The following is a 25,148-nucleotide window of genomic DNA, read 5'->3' on the forward strand; positions in this document are numbered from 1 at the left end:
CGCCCCCGGTCGGAGGGAGGGACCGGAGCGCTGCGGCGGCGACTTTGCTCCTTAAATCGGTCTCCAAAGCGGATTACGGCTGATCCCCGCGCCGCGTCACGCCGGGCGGCCGGGGGGCAGCTCGCCGCCGCCGCCGCCGCCCGCTCTGCCCCCGCGGGGCGCCGGCGCAGGGAGGCGAGGCGGGGCGGAGGAGGAGGAGGAGGAGGGACGGGGGGGATGCCGACGCCGACGCCGATGCCGCGGCGGGTTTAGCGGCAGCCGCCCCCGGGGGACGGGCGGAGCTCGGGGCGGGTGCACCCGCCGGTGCCTGCCCGCGACCATGAAGCGCGGCCCGGCAGCGGCGCAGCCGGTACCGGGGCGCTGAGCGCCCGCGGAGGCTGCCCCGACCCGGCCGCCAGCTGCCGGCCACCATGCAGAAGAGCGTGCGGTATAACGAGGGGCACGCCCTGTACCTGGCGCTGGTGGCCCGCAAGGAAGGCACCAAGCGGGGCTACCTGAGCAAGAAGACGGCGGAGACCAACCGCTGGCACGAAAAGTGGTTCGCCCTTTACCAAAACCTGCTTTTTTACTTCGAAGGCGAGCAAAGCGCCCGGCCCGCCGGCATGTACATGCTGGAGGGTTGTAACTGCGAGAGGGTGCCGGCTCCCAAGGGCTGCGCCGCCGGCAGCGCCAAGGATGCTGCCCTGGACAAGCAGGTACGGCCGCGCCGAGGGCAGCCCGACGGCCGCCCCGATCCCCCGGGCTCGGCTGCGGGGCGGCAGGGAGGGAGGGAAGGAGGCAGGAGCCGGGGAGGGCAGGCAGGGAGGGCCCCGGCTGCCGCCGCCCTGCGCGGGGAGAGCGAGGCGCTGCCGGAGCCCCGGCCCTCCGGACCCTCGGGGCCCTCGGGCCGCCTCCCCGCACATCCCCCGGGAGGGCGGCGGTGACCGGCCCCCAGGCCCCAGCCCCCGGCCGGCAGCTCCGTGCTGCTCCCGGTGCGCTCGGAAGAGCAGCAGCAAGGCCAGTGGCTTTCCCATCCCGTCTAATGACTCGTCCTTCCTCCCTCTTTTTTTTCCCCCCAGCGTCTGCACGCGTTGTGTCAGCAGGGTGCCCGGAGGGTAGCGTCTCACAAACTAGGTGTTCAGTCATCTTGATGCCGACACTTCTGCGATACAGCTACATGTTTCCAACCAAACTCAGCAAATAGAGGGTGCGAGGGGCCAAAGTACCAAAAGAGCACAGGGGGACTCTGAGGAGTCACTGCGCCCGTCCCTGGGCAGCTGTGGGGTGCTGCCTCTCCGAGCGATGATGTGAGAGGTAACAGGCTCTCAGCTCTCCCTTGGGAGCCCCTTTGAGAGCCGGGCCGGTGGCTGGGAGGCGAGGGTGAGTGTGTGCCCTGACTTACAGTCTGCGCCATTCAGCAGAAGTTGGCGGGTTCTCTGCCAGGCAGGTGTTGTGAAGCCAATCGCACTTGAGATAGAAATGGTGGCGCAATGCTCGAGCCAGATCTTGCGTGGCTTTCACTGGGCAAAGAACGCTGAAGGCTTTGGTGGGATTCATTCCCGTGAAGGGTGACGGTTCATAACGTGTGAACTGCCAAATTCTCCCCCCAGAAAGCTGATCAGTTTGACGTGCATGTGTCAAACATCGAGTGGTTAAATACTATCTGTGTATTACATAACTGCAAAGAAAAGGGCACTGTAGTTGTTCGGCACAGATAGAGATCAGGTACCTTAACCACACGCCTCCTATTGCCTCATGTAAATTCTTGATCTTATTTGCTGCCTGGGTAAAATTTGTTTGAATCTGCACCTGTCATGCCCTACTGTCTTTCTCCCTGAATAGGAGAAACCAAACAGGTGTCAAACTGGTTTGGAAAAGTTTGGGTAACTGTAAGGAGGGTGGTTTCGAGGTGGCTGCAGGCGTTTCCCGCTGATTGCGAGAAAGGGACACAGACCAAAGTCAGCTCCTGAGAACTGGCACATCTGCGTGCTGTGCTAGTGTGATAACTGTGCGAGGAGAGCTCGGAACCTCGTCTTGTGTTTGTGCTTTTTTGCCCATTTACAACAAATACTTGTGTGCTCAAGCAGCCTTTGAGATGGTACATGGTTTTAAGCAAGTGAACTTTGGGAAGTTGGGATGGTTTTAGTTATGTCATATTTGTCCGTCATGTTCTTGCTTGTTGCTTTGAGGCATGTTTTTATAAGCATTCATAAATGAAATACTGGAGCATTCCCTAGATGAAATTAAACATGATTATTTCCCCGTCTGCTTTACGTTGGCTTAGTACTCTTGTTTATCGGTAGTGTTGTTAAACTACAGCTAGACTAAGAGAACTGTGTGAAAACAATGCCTTTCCGTATCTGTTCTCTGGGAGTCTTAAGTTGTGCTTTTATAGTGATGAATGTCTGAGTTGTTTGTAATTACATTTAGTGGTGCAGAGACAAAATAATTACAAGGGACAAAGCTGAATTTTGCTGTGCTTTAAACATCAGCTATGTTCATGTTTTTAACAATAGCAGACTGCTATTAAAGAGGCAGAAGAACACTTCAGGGTTTTTTCATGGGATCCTAGTTTGAATTTTCAAGGCAGACCATCAGAAAATATCTTTTTCCCGGTCGCTTTTTGCTTAATGCAGAATAGAGCTTTTGGGTATTAGTAGTTTTTACAGATGTTTACTCATTAAAGTGCACCCTTGTTTTTATTTTCATATGGACACAACCCTTTGCTAAGGTGTACAGGAAACTCCCTCAGTGACTAAAAGTGATCAATCACAAGAAAAAAGAGAAATATTTGAAAATTAAGCAGCCCTTTTTCTTCAGAAAATATGCTATATTCTTACAGGTATAAAGTAATAAACTGTGAACCTTCAGCTTATTAACAGAGGAAGACAAAGTTATTTTAATCAGATGATAATGAAATCTCAGTGTTGTACATGTTAACTACTGGCAGTGTAAAAATACTGCCTAGATTTAATTTGCTTTGATTTAACCACACAAATGTATTAATGGAATGAAAAAAATTAGAAACTCTATGAAGAATCAGATCTCTCTTCTCCAGAAGAGAGAGAATTAAAAAAATAATCTCTTTTAGTTTGGGTTTTATTTACCTAGGTAATTTAGATGTTAAGAGTGATATGTGCTACAGAATTACACAAATGGTGGAGAGGAAGAAGAATTAATCGCATGAGAGAGCTTCACCAACATCCTTTGCGTGGATATTTGAAAAAGCAATGCATTTTCTTTAAGTTATGTAACTGAAGATTATGGAAACGCATGCAGAACAAATAGATTTTGTTTTCCTTAGTTTGCAGATCCTTTTAATTTTAGTTTGAGTTGTTTAAGGATTGCTTGTCAAGTCATATGCCAGGTAAGAACTGTGCTGAGAAGTTGTCAGAGTTCAGTGGGGAGGGTGTCGGGGCTGTACTTCCCTGTACAGGAGACTCCATTTTGGTCAACAGATGTGTTTAGGTGCCTATCTCACAACAAGCCCAGCAGCTGAATGATTTTGCATTTAACCACTACTGGTGCTGTTATGCCTTTCCACCAGTCCATCATGAGGGGACATTAAAGTATTACAGGAACTATACCACCGTTTTGTGGAAGATGCTAAATACCTTCATAAGATTTGCTGTAATATTAAAGGATTAAGAGCTTCAAAAAAACCCTGCAATGACAGCATGCACTTTTTTGGTCTTTTCCATTAAGATATTAGTATTTTTTTTTTCTTTCAGAAGGATATTTGCTTCACAGCAAATTCTTTTAAAAGTACAGTACCTTTCTTAATATTCACAAACTGCATAATGCATGAAGCAGTTGATATTCTGGGAATATGGGATCAAATCGAGTATGTTGCAGATATTAAATGATTAGTAGGGGGAGTTTTATTTTTAAAGAAAAGTGTTTTAATCTCCCTCAGATTTTAGAAGAGGTTTTGTAAATGCCAAACAGGTGTTGCTATCCACTGTGATTTCACATTTCAGAAAAAAAGACGTATTTATTGAAAGAACAACAATGTGGAAGAAGCTGGGTTTCAAAACAGCAAATTAGGACATGAAAATACTAAATGTGAAAAGCTTAAGTTCTGATATTAGTTAAACTGCTTCTTCCCACAGGAACCGTAGGCTGTAAACAAGTGCAGCTCCCCAAAAGTCCTCCGCTGTGACAAAGACAGACTTGATGAGAATGAATTTCAGCTTTTGTTTCAAAAACTCTGGAAAGAGAATGGCGTTGTCTCAGTGGGTGGCTAGTCTCTTTCAAAAGTAAAGTAAAATGCCTAAAAATTATGCTTTTTGCAGTGTTTCATAGGAGACTGGCACTTGTTATCCAGCAAGTTCACAGGTATTTTTTTAAAAGACTATTGAAGCAAGTGAATAGAGGAATGTAAATATTATTATTACTATTATTGTCTGCATTGGGAGGAGGCCTATATGTTTAGTTCCTTTCATAACTGTGGATTGAATACATGGAAATGTTCTGATATAGTTATTAATAACTGTCTTAGTGTATTTAAGCTTGTAAATGTTACACGATTTGAGCAGAGACTATTCTTTGTATCTTGCCTGCAATAATCTTCCTCCCACTTAGCAAAATTAAATGCAGTATTAAGTCCATGTCCCCACAGATTAACAGAATCCAATTATTTGAATTTTTTCTGCTTACTGTAGCGCTGTATTTATTTTATAAAGGGCATGGTGATTTTGTAGTGTTTGAAACCTCTCTATTTTACATACATTCCTTGAAGTGATAAAGCAGGCATATGCCACCAACAGCTTTTGCTGTACCTCTCTGCTAATTTAGTGTATATAAAACCTAGCAACAGTGCTTAAAGGTCATTTTTTTCTGAAGATATAATGAATTAAAACTTAATCTCTTCACTGGGCGATCCCCCCCCCCCCCCCCCAGTGTTTTTCAGCATCCTATGTCTGTTATACGTAGTAGATGGCTGAGGAGTCATACTATCTTTTTGGCAAGATAGCTTGCTACCTTCAGATGTAGTATTGTCCATAAATCTTACTGCTTGCATGTGGGCAAGTAACTCCCTGGGATGTTCCAGTGCAAAGGTCCACCAGAGATGCCCATGTTTTAGAAATTTTCTGCAGCATTTAAAAAATAATAGATGAATTTGTCTTCTCAATATCTGAGAAGAAAAAAATTGTTGGATTTTTTTTTCCCTCCAAACCTTTTTTTTTTTTTTTTTTGATGGACTACCTTCAACAGAAGGAGTTAATTAAAGTTAATTAAAAAAGATGGCCAGTGGGAAAGTTTTAAAATGTTAGTGTTTTTGTAAGACCTTCTTGTGAGAGTCTCTAAACAGTTCTTGTATGAAGACAACTTTGGGGTAACTAGCTGTTGTTTACTTTCCTAGGTAATCCCTGTCCCCCCGCCATCATTTGGTCACTGTCATGAAATGATATAGTTTGTGGGCACATTGGTTTGGTTCAAACTGTTTTGATAGGCATTTAAGGAGTAACTGAAAAACGAGTCACTGACACTGTGCTTAAGGCAAGCTGCATTGAAGTGGTTGCCTCTGGCTCTCTGTGCAGAACTGTAAAGTGAATTTACAGTGTGCTTTCTGGCTTCAGGCAACAAGCAGTAAATAAATAGAAAAGTATAAACCTTGTGATCTCTCCAGGGACTGAACTTTGCTATTTGATAAATGTTTTGTGTTTACCTGCTTGCTTAGTAATGAGCATGTTTCGGGGATGAAGAGAAGAACAGCAAATCTCATGGTCATATTTATTGCTATTTTGCCAAAATTTAAGCATTTCATTCTAACTCTTGAAAATGTATCTTTTTGCGGTAGTGTTACAAAATGGGCTGTTTGTAACTATGCCAAAGTTGGGAATGTACCCAGCCGAGAAGTGAGTTACAAGTAGAAATAGTTTATTTTTGAAATGCCTTCTTCTTGATGGGTTAGTTAAACCCACACAGATGTAACTTGGAGAATATTGATGCCATTGAATAGTTTAATATTAAACCTTTGGCCACCTTAATCCATGTCAATTGACTTTGATCAGGAATTGGAGACTGATCCATTGTTTTCTGTTCTTAAGTGCCTGTCACACTTAAGGGCAAAAGACACCAAAAGACACTGCCTGAATATCTTGTACTAAAGAGTAATTAAAACAACATTGAGAGTGATGGTAATAAGACTGGATTTTGGTGAGGTCAAGTATTATTGAAGAGAAACCACAGGGTGAAGTCCTTAACCCTGTGAGGTATCTGTAAGATCCTGAAGTATTACAGTATACTTTAACAGAAGTGCATACTCCTTAATTAAGTTACTGGAAAAATAATTAGATCCCAAGGCAAATGACATTTGGCAAAGGCTTATTTGTGGAGTTGCTGGGAAATCCTTTTAGCTAACAGGTGAAATGTCAGCGAGCGAAAGATTGGAAGCAGGTTAGAACTAAATTAGAAACGCATCCCAAAGCATAAAGACCAAAAACGTCACACAAACGCTTACCATGTAAGAATCATGTGTTCCACCTTCTCAACCTTAAACGTCACACGCAGGCTGTGCAAAGTGACCAGAACCTACATACAGCAGTGTAGCTCACACCGATAATGTGAATACTCAAATTACATTTTAAAAAAAAGTATCATAACAGCTTAACACGAATTTCATTCTTCCACCAGTCTTACAGTCAATGCTACTACGTTTTTCATTTTGTATCCTTTGTTGGCAGAGTTGCATCGATTTTGCTTGATCTGTTTAGTTCCTCAACTGTAAGAGGAAATTTGTAGAAAACAAAAAAAATTCTGAGCACAAAAATAGCAAGTCAGTCCCTAATCTACTGAATAGTTATACTCCATTTATCTCAATTTGCCTTTATTTAACTTTCAAAACAATAGATTTGGGTCTTTTTTGTTCTTCATCACCATCTAAGCAGACCTGTAAGGCATGTACCCTGTTTTCTGGTCACATGCTACTCATTTTAATTTCTCACCATGTACCTAAATAGAAGATCCAGGCAGAGCTTCTTCCATTTCTGTAGTAATATGGCAACGTTATAACAGTCTTTATGTATTCATATATTATGTATTACAGTGTCATCATTGGTAATATAGGAGCATTTTTTTGATCCACTTGCTGAGGATTTTCCATCCTAAGAATCTGTGTGTACAATAAAAGCCGTCATGGTTGCTCAATTTGGCCATGTATATTATAATTACCAGTCTTGTTTTGCCACTTGCAATATGTCTGCGTTACTGAGTAGTTTGTGCAAAGAGGGAAGGGACAGGGCACGTTTTGGTGCAGCCTATTATGGTTCCTGGTGTGCATGTCCATATTGCGTCTTGAGCCACAACGGTGTCCAACCCAGTTGGTAGTGCATAACGCATCTGTGGAGAGCTGATAGCTGCAGGACCCTCTGCCCACATTGCAAGCAGGGCACTCTACATAGTGTCCGACTGTGGGACTTCCACATATAGAGGAGCAGATTCAAACCAAAAAGAACCCCTTCAGTGCAGTAAATCATTAACATAGACCTCATGCAGCTGGTGAAGATAGTGAGGCCTGAAAATACCAGTCCACTGCTTTTGGCCATTTTTAGCAACAGATTTTTGCTGCTAGCAGTAGCACACTTGTCTAGATCCGCTGCTTCAAAGCAAATTTGGTATCATGGCTGCCACGGACTCTGAGGCAACACGAAGCCGTTTTTCAGCGTGAATGTTCTAAGCGTTCTCACTTTGTGCTTCCTAAAGTGGTAATGGACTGGCCAAATTTAGGTGCTCTTTCACAGATCTGCTGGGGGGGGTGGGTGTGGATAGATTCTGTCTGGACTGAAAACAATGTCGATGTTTGCTTTCTGCTTGATTGTTGGTCAGCCACAGCAGTTCAGAAACATGGTGTCATCCCCTGTTCATATACTTTAAGGAAAATGAGATTCCACGTAGTACCTCTTTTCCGTTTTTTCTGTCTACCAGCCATTACTGATGCTGAAGATTGCTTGAGGGACGTTTTTTTTTTTTTTAACGCTGTGCCTCTGCACTAGATATCTAGGAACATATGCTTACAATCTGGCTTCCAATATTTTTTTTTGATTTACCAGTCCCATAAGGTTTTCTCTTTGAGGTACAGAATCAGTATATATAGAAGCAGAGGCTTCCCCAATTTAATCCAGCCATTTCAATATCTCTATTGTATTTTCCGTGAGTTCAGAACTAACTGAGTTTTATTAGCAAGTGTTTATAAACTGCCAATTCTGAACTGAGCTATATTGTCATAAGTGATTTTTTTACTTCCACTTTTTTACAGTGGAAGCATTTTTTTGTGGCAGCTCTAATCAGTTCCACTACTTCTTTTGAAAAAAATGGATTATGTTTTAAGAATTAATGCTGTAACTATTGAAAAGAATCTGGGATTATATTCTGTCTCCCTCTTATAGTTCTCCCCTTTCTTCTCATGGCACTGTTGAACAGTGACTTTTGTCCATTTTTGCCTTTTGAGTTTTTGACTGTGGTATAATGGCTGAGTAATGGAAATTATCTGTTGCTTCATTGTTCTGCAGCTTTGACCTAGTGTCGTTCAAGTTCCTAAATTACTGCAAGATTTCCATTGCACTACAGTGTATCCTTTGCAATTTTTGAACTCGGCAACCTCATTATATTGTTTGTTTGTTTGTTTGTTTGTTTTTTAAAAAAATGTTGTGCCTCTATTTAGCATTCTTTGAATAAATTATAAACTCTCTGTAAAAGTCTATATACTTGCAGTAGTGGAATGTAGGGTAGGACGCTGCTCATGCAACTTTAGGTGGCCCACGTGAGCTAGATCCTGTTGCAGACAGCGGATCCCTAGCCAGTACAGTCAGTGAAGTCTAGAGACCTAGTCACTCCACCCTAAGTTAGGTGTCTACATTTGTTAAACTGAACAGACTCCACTGACTGTAGCGACTAAATCTCAGTTGGCTGTTGAACTCACACATCTGGCTCACATACAGATACCTCTGTCCTGGGCGCCTCAGATAACGTGTTCTGCTGCTGTCATGGGGAACATCTGTTGGTTTTTCACCCGGCCAGCTGTGAGATTTGAGTGTTCATGGCTGTTCATAGAGTTCTGAAATCTCCAACATACTATGTTATTGCTGTTCTTTGTTTGATGTTTTAGGTATATGCTGGATCCTCACATAGCGGAAGTTTAGGATGATTGCAGGTGACTACTGGTTCTTTTTCTTTATGCTTTCTGTTCACTTCCTCTCCTTTACAGAAGTTGTTTCTCCTGTTTCAGCAAGTGCCAAAGTTTTTATATTCTTCTCTGGAATTGTGGAGATCGCATTCAATGCCTTTGACAGAGTCTCTCTGATGTCCTCCAGAATGAAATCAGGAATTTATTTTTAACCCCATGCATTCATGGATACTCATACATGACAAGAAAATTGCAGCCTTCTTTTGCACTAGTCATATTCTCTTCCATTTGGCACTCAGAGAACAATTTTAGACAAATACTAAAAATGCTTCTCCCTAATAAATCTGTTGGGGAGAGCTTAAAAATTATGGGCCACCTGCAAAGCTCTCTTAAGAGAAAGATGGAAGAAAAACTGACAGAAAAGTGGAGGAATCCAACAGTGATATCTGTGCAGTATGATCACTAGTCATGCAGATATTTGTGTGTACGGATGAAGGGAAGAACAGTACTAAATGGCACTGAGGTGATAATACTTCTATTGCATTTGATATCTTCAGTATTTTTACCTATTCCTAGGGCTTGACCAGGAACATCAGGCAAATGGGGGCTCCTGGTATGGTACTCAGCCTTATATGGGTAATTTGATGGGTGTATTTGTTGGTTTCGCGACAGTGAGGTCTTTTGGTTGTAGCTTTCTTGCCCCAAGAAGTATATGATGACTGAAGGGAACACCAGGTGAGCTGAGGAACAGTGATGGGGATAAAATCCAGATGAATTGGTGCTTCTAGACTCTGGAATCTTCCAGACTTCCACAATCCAGGAATATCTGTATTTTTGTGACGGGAGATGCAAAGTGTAATGCCTGCTGGAGCAATACATGCCTTCTCCCTCTCGTGGTTATCCCCACAGCAAGATAGGAGCCAGCTACTGCTGTCACAGTGCCAGCTCAGTGTAAGATCTAAGGGCTGGAGCGGAGTCTCTGGTCCTGCAGCTGCTCCTTACAAGTATTAGTGCATGTTTCTGCATGTTTTCTGTCTCTTTTGCTTCTCTGTGAAGTCCAAGGACTTGCTGCTTCTTGAGCAGCCCAGCAGTCACTCTTCTGTGTTTTGATGTGCTCTGCAGTTTCAGGAGATCCTGTTTCTTTCCTGGGACTCCTTTCTTATAAGGTATTCAAAAGAAGAATTGTGATTAATATCCTGAACGGGGTCATTTTCTATAGGGCTTTTCTGTTTTTCCCCCATCCTTCTCTGAGCATTTGTAGTACATGAGGCATGAGACAGCAGGAAGAGAAAGATGATTTCATGGTAAAATCAGAACACCACTTGTGGGGACTGGATTCTGTCTTTTGCCTAGGATCTCTGTGAAAAATTGCACAACTCACATCCCCGAGGTGTTTTACAGTAATTAATCATTCCTTCTTTTGGGAACCCGTCTTGGCACAAGAGCTAGGCACGGAAAGGTAGAAATGATGTCTGTGAAAGTAGTGGTTGAAACAAATAAAAGTGCCTTTTGAATACCAAAGGCCAATGGTTTTTCAGATCTGACATCCAAACTGAGTTGCATCTGAAACTGTTGGGTTTTGTGCTGGCCATATTTGCAGTAATTCCTTCTTACCTCACAGGCTGATGTGAAAATAAATGCGTCAGTTCTAAGGAAGCACCTGAATGATGTCATGAGCAGCGTCATAGGACATCATGTAAGAAGTTTCTGAACTCTGCTGATTAGTGTGCAATAGATAAAGCAGGGAGATGTGCATTCAAGAATCAAGATAAAGCAAAATAATAAATCGTGTCTAACTTATATGTGGTAACTGAACTAGCATCTCCTGGAAGAAGAATCATGTAATAAAGGACTGCAATCATTACGCTTGCACACATGGGACTAAATTAAGAATGCACAAGGCAGCCTCAAATGTGGTGCTTCTTCTAACCTCTGTGTACCTGGCTTTGTAATCTAATGGCAAAAACTAAAAAAAAACCCCCCAAACCTACCAAAACCTCAAAATAAAAAGCAACGTGAAATTGAGGTACAAATGCAAGTAAAAAAATGATGCTTTTTGACCCACATGATTATGTTATGGAAAAAAACAGATAGAGACAAGTCATTTTGGTGAAGATTTGACGCACATGATTATGTTATGGAAAAAACAGATAGAGACAATTCATTTCGGTGCAGATTTGTTATTGTAATGTGTGTAAGCTTGCAGGCCCTACAGTAGAGTTTTTCTCATATTTTTGCTGCCTACTGCAGGTGGAAGTTTCGTAAGTGCATTACTTGGTGGCCTGAGGGAAAGCCTAGCTAGCTGGTGTCCAGTGTTATACGGTCCAAAATGTGCAGTGAACTGAGAGAGCTCTGTCATCAGCAGTATGAAAATTGCTGCAGACCTACAGAGAAGTCATGTCTGCACCATGTATACTAATATTAAAATGCTTTAGAGAGAGATACTCTTCCCTGAATGCTGTACCACATTCTTGTAGCTTAGCAGCAGATAACTTGGCTGCATGCCAGTGAAGTGAATGAAGTAAAGGCAGCCACTCGGATGTACTTGACAATTTAGAGTAATGCCAAGTGGTTCCATGTGAAATAAATAAATAGATTTACCTTTCATAGAGGAGAAAAAAAAAAAGGCGAAAAAAAGCAAGTATCTTCCCAGCTCTGATTTTAAGTAGGTTTTCTTGGAGTTCATTGACTTTCTGCAAATACCACTTTGATTTTTTATTTTATTTTTACTTTTCTGAAGACATCTGAATGTGTGTGTGTCTTATGTGTGTTCTTAGGCTAGGTGATACAGAGTAGAAGGATGGTTATTTGGGTTACGTATGTCCTGGGTGCACTGAGCCACTCACTCCCTGTGGCCTCCTGGTGAATCAGTTTCTTTACTGCCTTACTTCTGCAGTAGTAAACCAGGTCTAATAGTGTTTCCCATATGCTAGCATATGGGTAACACCATCTGCATGGGGATATTTGTTTATCCTTGCAGTATTTTAGGGTGTTCATCTGTGGCTTAATGGGTGAACACAGAAGTGGTTACTGTGTTAGTCATAAGGTATCATGTGCCTGTTTCTGTGTACAGGAAAAGCACATGGTCAGACCTGAGAAGTGCCTAATCCTACAGCTGGGGTATTACTCTTGTAATTCATGACTTTATTTCCCTCTGCCACTGAGATTTGTTGGGTACACCTTGCAGATTTGTCCTTCCAGGCAAAATGCTCTTGCTACTCCCGTTGACCTCAGTTGTACAACCTCTTGCTCCAGGCAGTTCAGTTTTGATGCACTTCACTGAAACTGGAAAGAGTTTCTTTCTCTTTTTTTCTTTTTTTTTTTTTTTTGTGAATAAGTTATTTGTGATTATAGCAGGTCCTCTTGATACTACTTATGCTAGCAGGGTGTTGTCTACCTGGACTTCAGTAAAGCCTTTGACACTGTCTTCCACAGCATTCTCCTGGAGAAACTGACTGCTCATGGCTTGATAAGTGCACTTTCACTGGGTAAAAAACTGGCCAAATGGCTGAGCCCCAAGAGTGGTGGCGAATGTAGTCAAATCCAGTTCGTGACCAGTCACGAGTGATGTTCCCCAGGGCTCAGTGTTGGGGCCGGTCCTGTTCAATATCTTTATCAATGATATTGATGAAGGGATCTAGTGCACCCTCAGTAAGTTTGCAGACAACACCAAGTTGGGTGGGAGTGTCGATCTGCTGGAGGGTAGGAAGGCCCTACAGAGGGATCTGGACAGGCTGGATCGATGGGCTGAGGCCAACTGCATGTGGTTCAACAAGGCTCAGTGGTAGATCCTGTACTTGGATCACAACAATGCCATGCAACGCTACAGGCTTGGGAAAGAGTGGCTGGAGAGCTGCCTGGCGGAGAAGGACCTGGGGGTGTTGGTTGACAGCCACCTGAACATGAGCCAGCAGTGTGCCCAGGTGGTCAAGAGGGCCAATGGCATCATGGCTTGTATCAGAAATAGTGTGGCGAGCAGGACCAGGGAGGTGATAGCGCCCCTGTACTTGGCATTGGTGAGGCCGCACCTTGAGTACTGTGTTCAGTTTTGGGCCCCTGACTACAAGAAGGACATTGAGGTGCTGGAGTGTGTCCAAAGAAGGGCAACGAAGTTGGTGAAGGGTCTGGAGCTCAAGTCTTATGAGGAGTGGCTGAGGGAGTTGGGGTTGTTTAGCGTGGAGAAGAGCAGGCTGAGGGGCTCTCTACAACTACCTGAAAGGAGGTTGTAGCGAGGTGGGGGTTGGTCTCTTCTCCCAGGTGGAAAGCAACAGGACAAGAGAAAATGGGCTCAAGTTGTGCCAGGGGAGATTTAGATGAGATATTAGGGAAAATTTCTTCACAGAGAGAGTGGTTAGGCATTGGAACAGGCTGCCCAGGGAAGTGGTGCAATCACAGTCCCTTGAAGTGTTCAAAAAACATGTGGATGTGGTGCTTAGGGACATGGTTTAGAGGTGGACTTGGCAGTTAGGTTAACTTGATGATCTCAGAGGTCTTTCCCAACCTTAATGATTCTATGATTCTATGATTCTCTGTCAAGACTTAGGGTTTTTGTAATCACTGAAATTCATTGGTAGGCTAATACTATAGGGTTGTACAGACATTTTGCTTTATCTTTCTCGTGTCTTCCTCTTTCCCTTTTGTGTTTGCTTTGACTTGTGTAAATTTCAAACTGCTTGTTTTATTTTGTCTTCCTGGTCTGGTTTCTGCCCCACAAATACTAATGCAGTGCTTCTGAGTTACTTTGTGTGTGCAGTGCTGGGAACATTGTATGAGTTTGCTTAGTCTCTTGTGCTCCTCTCATTCAGATCATACTAGAAAATGCCTCAGTGTGCTAGCAAGAGGGAACACATGAACAAAATCAAGTATCTGTGTAAGACTTACTTCATCACTTGTGTCCTTTCTCATAGCTTCTCAAATGCATTGTGTCCTACTTGTGCAACTGCTTCAGTAGCTTCCAGGGCAACAACAGTTTATTTCTTGGTATGCTGAGAGATCCTGACTTTCTACTGTTGTTTTCAAGGTGGGTGAAGAAGTGTTAGCAACCAAGTCTTCTTATTCTGACAGTGGTGCATTGTACAGGAGGTTACTTGAAAAAGCAAAAGAGTTCATGTACTTTACTCAGCTTCCATGCAACAAGCTTGGAAGAAAGCACTGTGGTGTGAGCCCCAAAGAGCCATTGTAGAGTGCACTGCAAGGTGTGGATTATACCTGAGAGAGTACAGCTGTAGTATTTGTAATCTCACTGGGAGTCCTTGGGTGTTTGCCTTTACATGGCTTCTAACCTGTGTCATGCTCACAGGATGGTTTCCCATAGTGGACACCCTTGCTACCACAGTCCACTTTGTGATTCAGCCCCTTTCTTTAACTCATGTCTTGGCTACTTGGTCTTGCTATTGCCAGATTGTTATAAGCTTAATTTTATGGGTCAGGTACTAGATTTCTAGGATGTAGGGAGTGTGTAAGGCCTCGGATGGAGACCTAATGAATTGACTATATGACAAGTGTAACAGTAAATGTTGGGTCTGCTCTAAATGGCTTGTAGAATAAGCAGAATGTTCAGAAGGAGCTCTAATGATTTGCTTTGCAAAGGTCACAGAGCAATTCCAAGTAATTCTGAAAGCCATTCTGAGTTTTAGTCTCTAATGTTACTTTTTTACCTCTGTCATAGAACGTGAGATTTGTTAGGTAAGAACAGCAAAAACATGCAGCATCCAAGGCATGTAATCTTTTTGAATTGTGTTTTTTCATCTTTCCTAATATGTTTAGATGTTTGGACTTTGCCTCCTTACTATAATGTCTCTGTTTGGCAGTTACATGCAGTAAAAATAGATTTTTTTCCTATAAATTACTCCAGTTTAATTCAAAAATTCAAAATTTTCTAAATTCTTGAGTGACTCAGGAACACAAGTTTCTCTGACTTTGAATCAATCTGTAGTCTTTAATAATGTCTTAATGCAGTCCAGTGGTATCTGAACTTTTTGCTTGAGTGAACCTTATATCATAGACTTGAAGGCCATAGAATGGTCATGGTGATTGGGAGAAGTTCCTGAAGACTGGAAGAGAGCAGATATCACTCATGTCTTCAAGGAGGGCAAAAAGGAAGATGCAGGGAAGTACAGGCCAGTCAGTCTAACCTTAGTCCCTGGGAAGGTGATGAAGAAAATCCTCCTGGCAAGCATTTCCACACACATGAGGATAAGGTGATAGGGAGTGGTCAGCCTGGATTTACAAAGGGGAAATCACACTTGACCAACCTGATAGTGTTCTACCATGAGATGACTGACTTAGTGGATGAGGGGAGAGCAGTGGAGGTTGTTTATCTCAACTTTAGTAAAGTCTTCGATTCTGTCTCCCGTAACATCATCATCATAGACAGCTGACAAAGTATGGGTTAGATAAGTGGACAGTGATGTGGATTGAAAACTGGCTGAACAACCAGGCTGAACTGGCTGGCTGAACAACCAGAGGACAAGTAAAAGGTGATGTCGAACCTCCAACGAGGACATTTAGTTCTAAGACAGAACTATTGGCCCAAATAGTAGGAAATTCTTTTGTAACAGAAAATTGCAAGGCTTCCCACTTCACTTTCTTACATTTTCCTGTCTGCTTGTTGTCAGGAAGTAAAATCACGGGGTGAAGAGAAATGTAGATGCCAGGACATTTTTTTAAGTTGCTGTACAGTGATCAGTCTCACTTTTCTTTCTCTGGAAGAAATTATTGTCTCAGCATCTTAGCAGATGTGTTACTGGAAACCAAAATAAAAATCTGAATTCAGAATTTCTAACAGTTTTCTGAAAAGTAAAAAGGTGAAAATTCTTTCTGGCTTTTTGTGCTTGTGATGTGCTTCTTTTTCTTTTTGCATGCGTTAGTGCAGTGTGTATGTGGCATGAGTGCAGTGTGTATGTGGCATGTGTTTTCTACTTTAGTTCTCTTCTGTTTTCTGGGGGAGTGAGAGAGGTTATTTTCTTTTTAATCATTTCCCATCTGATTTAAATTTGAAGTAGTCATTCTGGTTTGGCAAATGTTTAAAATGTAGCAGGAAAAAAATTGTGCAACTAGAATAAACTTAACTTTAAACATTTTGTGCTAATGAGCAGAATGTGATATAACTGTTGCTAACTAAAGCTGAAGCCTTTTTTCCTTCTCTTGAGGTACTTGGAATATATCTGTAATTCAGCATTTTTCTGCTTTTGTTTTCTCCTTGTGCTGAGCAGTAACAATATTTACAAAATACTTAGTTGTGCTGCCCTGGGAAATGTAACATAACTTTGAATCTTCTTCAGGCTGTATTTATTATAGAGGCAGAAGGAAAGAGGGGAAAGTGGTTGTTAAGCTTTAGTATACTCAAGATAACTGTCAGAAGGGCTAGTGTTGGCTCTAGTGTGTATCACTTTGTTACCCTTTTTCTTCCTGAGTTTCACCTTATTGTCTACTTGTCTGTACTGTTTATTCAGGGGGCTTTTTCTTCTTTTTCAGTCTTCACCCCTCGAGATGTATTTGGGGAATACCTATCTGGTAGTGAAGCTTCGTAATGTATAAAACTGTAACACCCCTGAGCAATGTTAAGCATTGTAAGGGTTTATTCCTACTCTGCTTACTTCTATAAAAATGCACGAGTGGTGATTCTTACATCAAAAGCATAGAAATAAGCATCTCTCCTTTGCTGTGTGTATATCTGATACAATTTCACTGGAGTGGATTATTGAAACTAAGTAACTTCAGAGTTTAGACTCTTCTAAATATATCAAGTGGGACCAGGTGCCTGATCTGCTTTAATACCATGTACCTTTTATTGGGGGTTGATCAGCTGCCATTTCCATTTATATTTCCTGATGTTCTTTCTTGATTCAAGGTTATTTTTAAGTAGCACAAGTCAGGAAGGATATGAGTGGGGTGGAGTGCTGTGGGAAATGTGGACAATTAATGGAAAACATATTTGGAAGAGAGTTTTGGGAGCTTCCAAAGGAGTGTATTCAAATGTAATTGACTTGTTTGATTAAAAATGTTTATCAGAATCAGGCTGCCCACCTTACCCTCTTAAAAACCCCTGAATGTAGCTACAGCAAATTATTTAATTATCACTGAGTAATACTTACATCACTAACAGTATCCTGTTCTGCATGTATTGTATATATAACCTGCAGCTTTTATTATGGGTTACTCATGTCGTGAGAGTGTCAGTGTATGCTAATTTTTGATTGTTATTTGGGATACCAGGGTATGTCAAATCTGCATAAATCACCAGCAGTTTTCCATGAACTGTTTTGAGAAAAGCACAAGGCTACTAAGGTAAAAATATAGAAAGTGTCAGCCTAGAATTGTTGGCGCCCTCTTTTGTTTTTAACTTTGGGATTACAATGTGGCACAACAGAGTATGACATAAGATAGTTTCTTGGGTGTTTTTTTTAAAATTAAGGACTTAAAAGGGAGTAACTAGTTTACTGAGATACTTAAAACCCATTTTGTCACTGAGGATGGACATATCTGTTTACAGTGTTTATGTTGAACAAGAACTGTCTCATAGCACAAATTTTGATGGTTACAGCTGTCAGTAGACTATAAAATCCCTTTCTACCAGAAAATCAAGACTAGCACTAAAAAGTCCGAATTCCTCTTATCTTTCCTTGTCTGCCCCTTTTCGTCCATCAGGTACCTGTACTGGAAATCTTTGATTTCTCACTGCCTTAATAAAGTCCTCCTTGACAGGCAAGAGTAACTGCAGGTTTTTATTATGCAGATGACATTAGCTGTTCCTAAAGCTGTGCCCTCCAAGTAACTACGAAAACATGCGGTATTTAAACTGTTCTGCGATGAATGGATTCATGTGTTGGTCAGAGCCTTGCCAATCCTATGCTGCTTTGATGTCACTGTTGTGTTAGGCAACCCTGTTCCTGGGTGGGGTGGGTGTAGGGACAATGTTGTTTGTATGTATGTCATCAAAAATATCCAAGTACCCTTAGCAAATAATCTCTTCCTGTTAGTAATAGCAAATTTATTTAGCAGGTTTGCTGCATTTAAACGTGTAGCAGCCATTTGGGTATACAGAAAGCCTTAATCAATTTCAGTGCCCTCTGTTAAATACTCAGAGTAGCTAAATTAGAAGATACTGCTTGTACATGGAAGAGCCAAAGCTGTATAACTGTAGGCGTCTTAGAGCTAGGCATGCTTAGCTTACCATACATAGACACAGGAAGGCACAGCAAGATAGAGCAGACATTCCAGATTGGATTAAATGGAAGTGTTGGCACCTGTTAGCATAATAAACACAGAGTAGACAGCAGAAGTCCTTGTGATCAGTAAAACAAGATATGCAATATGGACTTAGAAGCATGGAGAGATGCACTTTTTTTGTTGTTGATGTTGTTACTGAAAACTGCTCTGAGGATGTCCTTAAACTTAGCACTTGAAATACTTGTTTTAAAAACTTACGCTGAATTAATTGTTCTCATGTACTAGTTAAGCAACATCGGCTTAATTTTTGGAAACACTTGCCAATATTCACTCTAAGTTGTTTCTGGGGCTGGAACATATTAGGGTCTCTAGGTGAATTCAGCTGTCTTGCAAATATCTTGTTTTGCATATTATTAAGTATTACATACAATCTAATATATTTATTAGTATTAAATATTAAAGATAGTAATATTTAGAGCATGGCAGTGAACCCCAAGGTTTTGGAAAATTCCTAAGTTATGTTTCCAAAGTATAGGTTTTCTTAACCCTCTCTCATCACCTAGAACAGCTCCTTCTTGCAATCCTGAAATGTACTTCATGAAGTGTACTTTATTAAATTTACTTCATTAAGTGTATTTCATGAAGTTTTGCCTACATAACTCCTATCATCAGGGACTTCCAAATGTGGTAGTAATAATTCCTACTTATTGTAATTAGCACTCATCACACACTCAAAGTTGCTCAGTGTTTTTTAAATTAATATGTAACTTTTCTATCCTTAACACAGATCATGTTTTAAAAATAACACTTGCACATCTCCTTTATGGTTAGCCACATTACTAGCAAGCCAACTAGGTTTTCCAAAATCATTTGACAGCCAGCAAGGATAATACGATTGCTTTAAGTATATACTATCATCTAATGTATTAAAAAAAAAAAAAAAAGTCTTTAAAACTTGCATGAAAATTTGTTTCCTAGTCACACTCAGATTTGGAAACTGATGTCTCGTGCCTTGCCTGAGACGTTGTGATGGTTGCAGAACATTAGGTAACTGACAACTATGGTACTCTTACCTAGCTAGACATTTCACAATAAATAGTAAATCTTTGAGGTCCACTTCTGATTTTCTGTATTCTAGTGACGTATCTTTGTCTTCATATGGAGAAACACTGCTGCCTTCTCCTAGTTCAGTGTGAACCCTCACTGTTTTCTTGAGACAGTGTTGATATCCTGGCCATTAAGGTACTTATTTACAGTTTATTTGAGAGGCTTTAAATGCTGAGGGTTGCATATGGGTAGAGACTTTTCATTTTAGAATGTTTTTCATTATAATAAACTAAAGGAATTGCCTCGTTTCTGTAGTGATGTCATGTGGTGCAATTTGTTATTACCAGATAACGTTTGCATCTTGACTTTCTGGCCTGAAAGATGAGTGTGGTCAAAAATACCACCAAAGCTATGCAACTCAGTTCTGTTTACATGGTTCAAGGCAAAACACTGCGTGTTTGGTTTAGCTCTGTGGATGAAGAGATTTATCATTATGGTGCATAGAGTACCTTTTTAAAAATGTTTAGGAACTGAGAGCACTAGACAGCTTCTGGAGAGCTGCCACACACTTCAAGTATCAGCCCTGTGTTATAAATCAGACTTAATTACATGCCTTTCCTGATTGTTACGTAATTCATTTTACAGAATGATAGCTTCATCCTTGTAACAGTAGCAAGAGCTGAGTATTCGTTATGTCATAAGTTTCAACATAAGCTTGACCACCATAGATCAAAAGCCCAATCTCCACTCTCTCTTAGTGTCGACAGCTGATGGCTGGATAAGTGTATCGTAACAGGGCATGAGTGATGCTTTCCATAAATGCTGTTGTAGGCTTTAGCAACTTGCAGTCCCGATATCCTGAGCTGAAGTTCATGCCTTTGCAGTTAACAGCCATTCTTCTTCTAAGACTTTGCCAAATGCCTTTTTGAATCCCTAGATATGTCTGAAGTCTCCAGTGGCTGTTGCAAGTAGTTTGAGGGCTCACTACACATTATCATAAAGAAATACCTTTTGATTGTTAATCAACACCTTAATGTTGTACTGTTCAGGGCTGATGAATCTGCTTCAGCTTCATGCCGCCGTGTCCAACCAGTATGAAGGCACACAGCCTCATGCAGCAGCACACGCACAAAACTGGGGTGTTCAGTACACACAGACCAACACAGACAGAAACGCTCAGCACTGATGCAAACACAAACAGCACCAATGGCCTCATCCTGTTTCCCACTCTGGCTGATCAAGATGAAGGTCTGTTAGTAGGAAATTATACATCTTTACAACATGGATCCCTCCAGAAAATGGCCTAGACATAGTTCATTGAGCAGCTGGCTCTTGGATCCTCTTGCCTCCAATTTCCTCATGCACAGAAATGCAGACACACACAAATGGGTCTCTCCACAGACCCCCGGACTGTATGGCCCGACCAGTAGTTGGCCTGGACCTTCTGGCCCCTTCAGTATCCAACTCATCCAATTCTCTCATTCACAGAGACTCACCTATCCAGCCCAGGCTTACTTCTGTATTGATAGCTGGCTGCCAGGTGACTTCTGCTCACTGGCTGGTGTGGGTCAGTATTCACTAGCAGTCACATTCAGTCCAGTTGCTGGCACACATGGGCCTCTGTGACCTGTGGTCCATCCTCCACTTGATGGCCTTTAGAACTCCATACATACACATGCACACATATACAGAGTCCATTCACCCAGGAAAATAGTTAGAAATGGAGTCTAAGGTGAAGACAGGAGAGACTGTGGTGATCAAGCGCAGGACATGGACAGACAAATGTGCGGCCAGACTGGCCCCTTTTGTCAGCTTACCTCTCTATTTTCCCATGCTTACTCCTCCCAAACCTCCTTGATCCCTCCCTTTCCCTGCTTTTGATTCCTTTTCTAGTCATCCTATAAAAAGTCTTGTACAATCCCAAAATGCTCTTCCCTGCATCCCGTAACAAGTGTCCTACTCCTATAGTCACCATTCTCAGCCTGAAAGGTGATCTGGAGAGCCTTTCCACTGACTGATCTGGATGGGTTTCTCACAACAGGTTCTCTCATCTTTTCCCCCTCCATTTTCTTCCAGGCTGAAGAATCCCAGCGTGTATAACCATAATTGTACACAGGAACCATTCTACACCTTTCAGTTTGTTTCATTGCCTTTCTTGGTAACTTACAGGTCTGCTCTGCCCTTTCTGAGATGGAGAATCCTAGAACCACAGGATAGTCTGGGTTGGAAGGGACCTTTGAAGATCATCTAGTACAAACTGCCTGCCATGGGTAGGGACATCTTTCACCAGATCAGGTTGCTTAAAGCCCCATCCAACCTGAACTTGAACACTTCCAATAAGGGGGCATCCACAACTCCTCTGGGCAACCTGTTCCAGTGTCTCATCACCCTCATCATAAAAAATGTCTTCCTTATGTCCAGTCTAAATCTACCCCCTTTCAGTTTAAAGCTGTTGCCCCTTGTTCTGTCATTACAGGCCTTGGTAAAAAGTCTTTCACTGTCTTTCTTATAAGCCCCCTTTATATATTGAAAGGCCACGATAAGGTCTTCCCAGAGCCTTGTCTTCTCCAGGCTGAACAACCCCAATTCTCTCAGCCTTTCTTCATAGGAGAGGTGCTCCAGCCCTCTGATCATCTTTGTGGCCCTCCTCTGGACCTGCTCCAACAGGTCCATGTTTGTCTTGTTCTGTGGACCCTAGAGCTGTATACAGTACTCCAGGTGAGGTCTCAAGAGCATGGACTAGAGGAGCAGAATCACCTCCCTCGACGTGCTGGCCATGCTTCTTGTGATGCAGCCCAGAATACAATTGGTTTTCTGGGCTGGCATTGCACATTGCTGGCTCTTGTCCAATTTTTCATCCACCAGTTCTCCAGGTCCTTCTCTGCAGGGCTGCTCTCAATCCATTCATCCTCTAGTCTGTATTGATATTGGGGATTGCCTCCGATCCGTGTGCAGGACCTTGCACTTGGCCTTGTTGAACTGCATGAGACTCACATTGGTCCACCTCTCATGCCTGTCCAGGACCCTCTGGATGGCATCCCTTCCCTCAAGCGAATCAACTGCACCACTCAGCTTGGTGGCATCAAGCCAGGATGTACCTAGCGCTGAAAATGTAGTCTGGCCATTTATATACATAGGGCCATTTTCTGTTTTTTTCCAATGCTGTTCCCAGAATGTCTTTCTGGTCAGTACCAAGCCACAGACCTGAGGTTTTCTGTTACAGCCCCAAGGTCTGCTTAGTACATAGTCACCTCAGGGCTTATTATCATGCATGTGAAGTACAGTTTGTCTTTCACCACGTACTTCTTTTCCTATTTATTTATATTGAATTTCCGCTGTAGTTTTAACACTCAGCTTTCCTATAGGTATTCAGAGACAGTCTTGTTCTATGCTACCTTGAACAATTTACTCTGGCAAGAAAACTTTGTTTGTTTTGGACATAAGATGCTATGTTTGTTTTATTTTTTTGGTAGAGGAAAGGTGACTTAGATGTTAAGAAAATATGTTGTAGTGTAATTAAAACGTAGTTATTATTTTTACATTAGATTTACCTGTCACTAACATAACTTACGATACATGTACATTTTAGTCACACTTGTGACTGAAGTTCAGTATATCAAATTGGTCTTAAAATAATTATAGTTCAGGTAGCAGTCTAGTCATAACAGTACTAGATTTTGTGTGACTAACTGCCTGGGCATTCATTCAGTGTTGGTATATGCTTGTTTACTTTTATTATAGATGGCTATTCTGAGTATTTTCTATTTTCTGAAGTATATAACAAAATTTGGCTGAAGTCCACTGTGAAAATTTCTTGAACCACAAAATAAAAATCTCACTGCTAAATGGAAAAGCTGCTAGCATGTAGTTTTCTGTGTGTTTTTAAATAAGAGAAATGTTAAATGTGTCTTATGCATACACAGAAAAATGTATTTACCTTAAAAATTAATGACCCCTTTTGTTATGAAACTATTTTGTATGTTTAAGTCATGGTGTGGGAAAAGAATTGTTTGTAAAACAGACATATGCAATGTATCTGATTCAGATAATTGACTGGAAAAATCTTTTGTGTGTCACTGCAGTTGTGAATAACAGTCCTATATGTGCAAACAAACACTGAAGTGGTGGTGATCCTGTGTCAAAAATAGTTCATTAGCTTCAGTGCTAAATCTTAACAGTAATCATTACTAGTCTGACAAATGATATAATTTTAGTAACATGAGCCCAAAGCCTCAGGTCATAATTCATGTGTATCTAAATACATGAGCAGCAAAGCAATTTTTTTGAGGGGAATAGTGAGGACCCTGGGAAATTTGGACCAATGCTAGCTGAAAGTGTAGGACAGTTAAGTAGCCTCCTCAGGATCAGATTCTTTTTGTTGCTGTTTAAATTACCTGCTGTAAGAATTTTATGCTCTGAAATGATCTCTTTTTCACAATGCCTTTGGCGTCAAGGCTGTGTCAGTGAAGGAGAAGGTTTTGCCACACCGGTGTTATAAACTATGCCTATCCTCCATAAACAGTTGTTGGTTTTTCCAGCCTCTGGTGTTCTGTACACCAGAGTGGAACGGCATTCCCTTCTGCAGTGGCACGGAGGTGTGCAGAAGTGTTTTAAACTACTCTGTCTCAATTATGCACAGTATCTGTTCAGCTAGTGCATTTGGTATCCCTCCCACACTTTAGCAATAGTGACTTGTGTGTGGGTTGTAATGGGCTAGGAGTGGCCAAGCAAGATGCTAGGAGCTTCTTGCTCCACAAGTTTCTCATAAGTAGTCCTTCTGCAGAGGCCGTGTTGTGTGACTAGCAAGGCTCTGTTGGTCCGGGAAGTGCTGAGTAATATGGCCCCGAAGCGACAGAAGGAGATGCAGTTGCAGAAGCTGCTGAGACCACCACTGTTGATCGCTTTACGACTTGGCGTCATGGTGAACCCAGTTGCAGGTCCCAGTTGGCCATGAAATGTCTGATGCTCATCCTCTTCAGATACTCTGGCTTGCATATCAGCCATTAGCCAGTGCTGGAGATGGGTTACTGACCTGGATGAATGCTTGCGTTGTGCCAGTATGGCCATTTAACTACTAAATTGACTGGCATTTGGTTGACTCTTAGGAAGTTACCCCATTATATTAAAAATTTTTTTCTACTATTTTTTGTGTCTACAAAAATCTTCACAACTTGATACCAAATGATTTTTTTTTTCATTTCTTTGATTTGTTTTATGAGTCAGCCTAATATGTAGCATATAGTATTTATTTTCTCTAATATTCAAGGATGGAAAAAAATATTATAGCAGGTGTAAGATACAAAATTTCTTTTCTTTGAGGTACATGTGTATTGCATCATAATTATAAAACATGTCTATTGATCTGTGTTTGCACTTGTTTTATGTTTTGTGGTTTCTTTTTTCCAGAGGTAATAAATAAAATCTTTAGTACCTTTGAATAATGGGTTTTCTCTTCTGTAAACTGAATAAATAACGAATGTCAACTTTTGTCCGTTTCTTTTTGTTTTTTTCAATTGAACCTATGATGTGAAACACTAGCTGTGGACCTGCTCCTCAAATTCTGCATGCAGGTAATTTTAAAACCTTTGAGATGAGGGCAGCATATAGTGGAGGCGGTACATTAAAGAGGTTGAGCAAAGAGAACAATTATTTGCGTGCTGTGACCTTCAGCATGTGATGCATTTTCAGTCTCTGGAAACTTGTTTGGGAGTTAATGCAGGAAGTAAGAAGGCTAACAAGAAATAATGGGTGCTGTTAACTGGAATTGCATCTGTTTAACCTCAGTGTAAATGAAATCAGGGTCAGGTCTAAAGCCCACAAGTTC

General features: G+C 41.7%; 1 protein-coding gene across 1 annotated transcript in view; it reads left to right on the plus strand.

The window, feature by feature from the left end:
- Positions 1-410: 410 nt before the first annotated feature.
- RASGRF2 (Ras protein specific guanine nucleotide releasing factor 2) overlaps positions 411-25,148 on the plus strand; it is a gene marked incomplete at its 5' end in the record, with an annotated part of 143,838 nt that continues 119,100 nt past the window's right edge. Inside the window, one exon of the mRNA XM_082335414.1 lies at positions 411-695. Within this exon, the coding sequence (XP_082191540.1) occupies positions 411-695 (285 nt within the window). The remainder of the gene's footprint in view (positions 696-25,148) is intronic.

Source organism: Platalea leucorodia (genome assembly GCF_965183815.1).
Source record: "Platalea leucorodia genome assembly, chromosome: Z".
NCBI lineage: Eukaryota > Metazoa > Chordata > Aves > Pelecaniformes > Threskiornithidae > Platalea > Platalea leucorodia.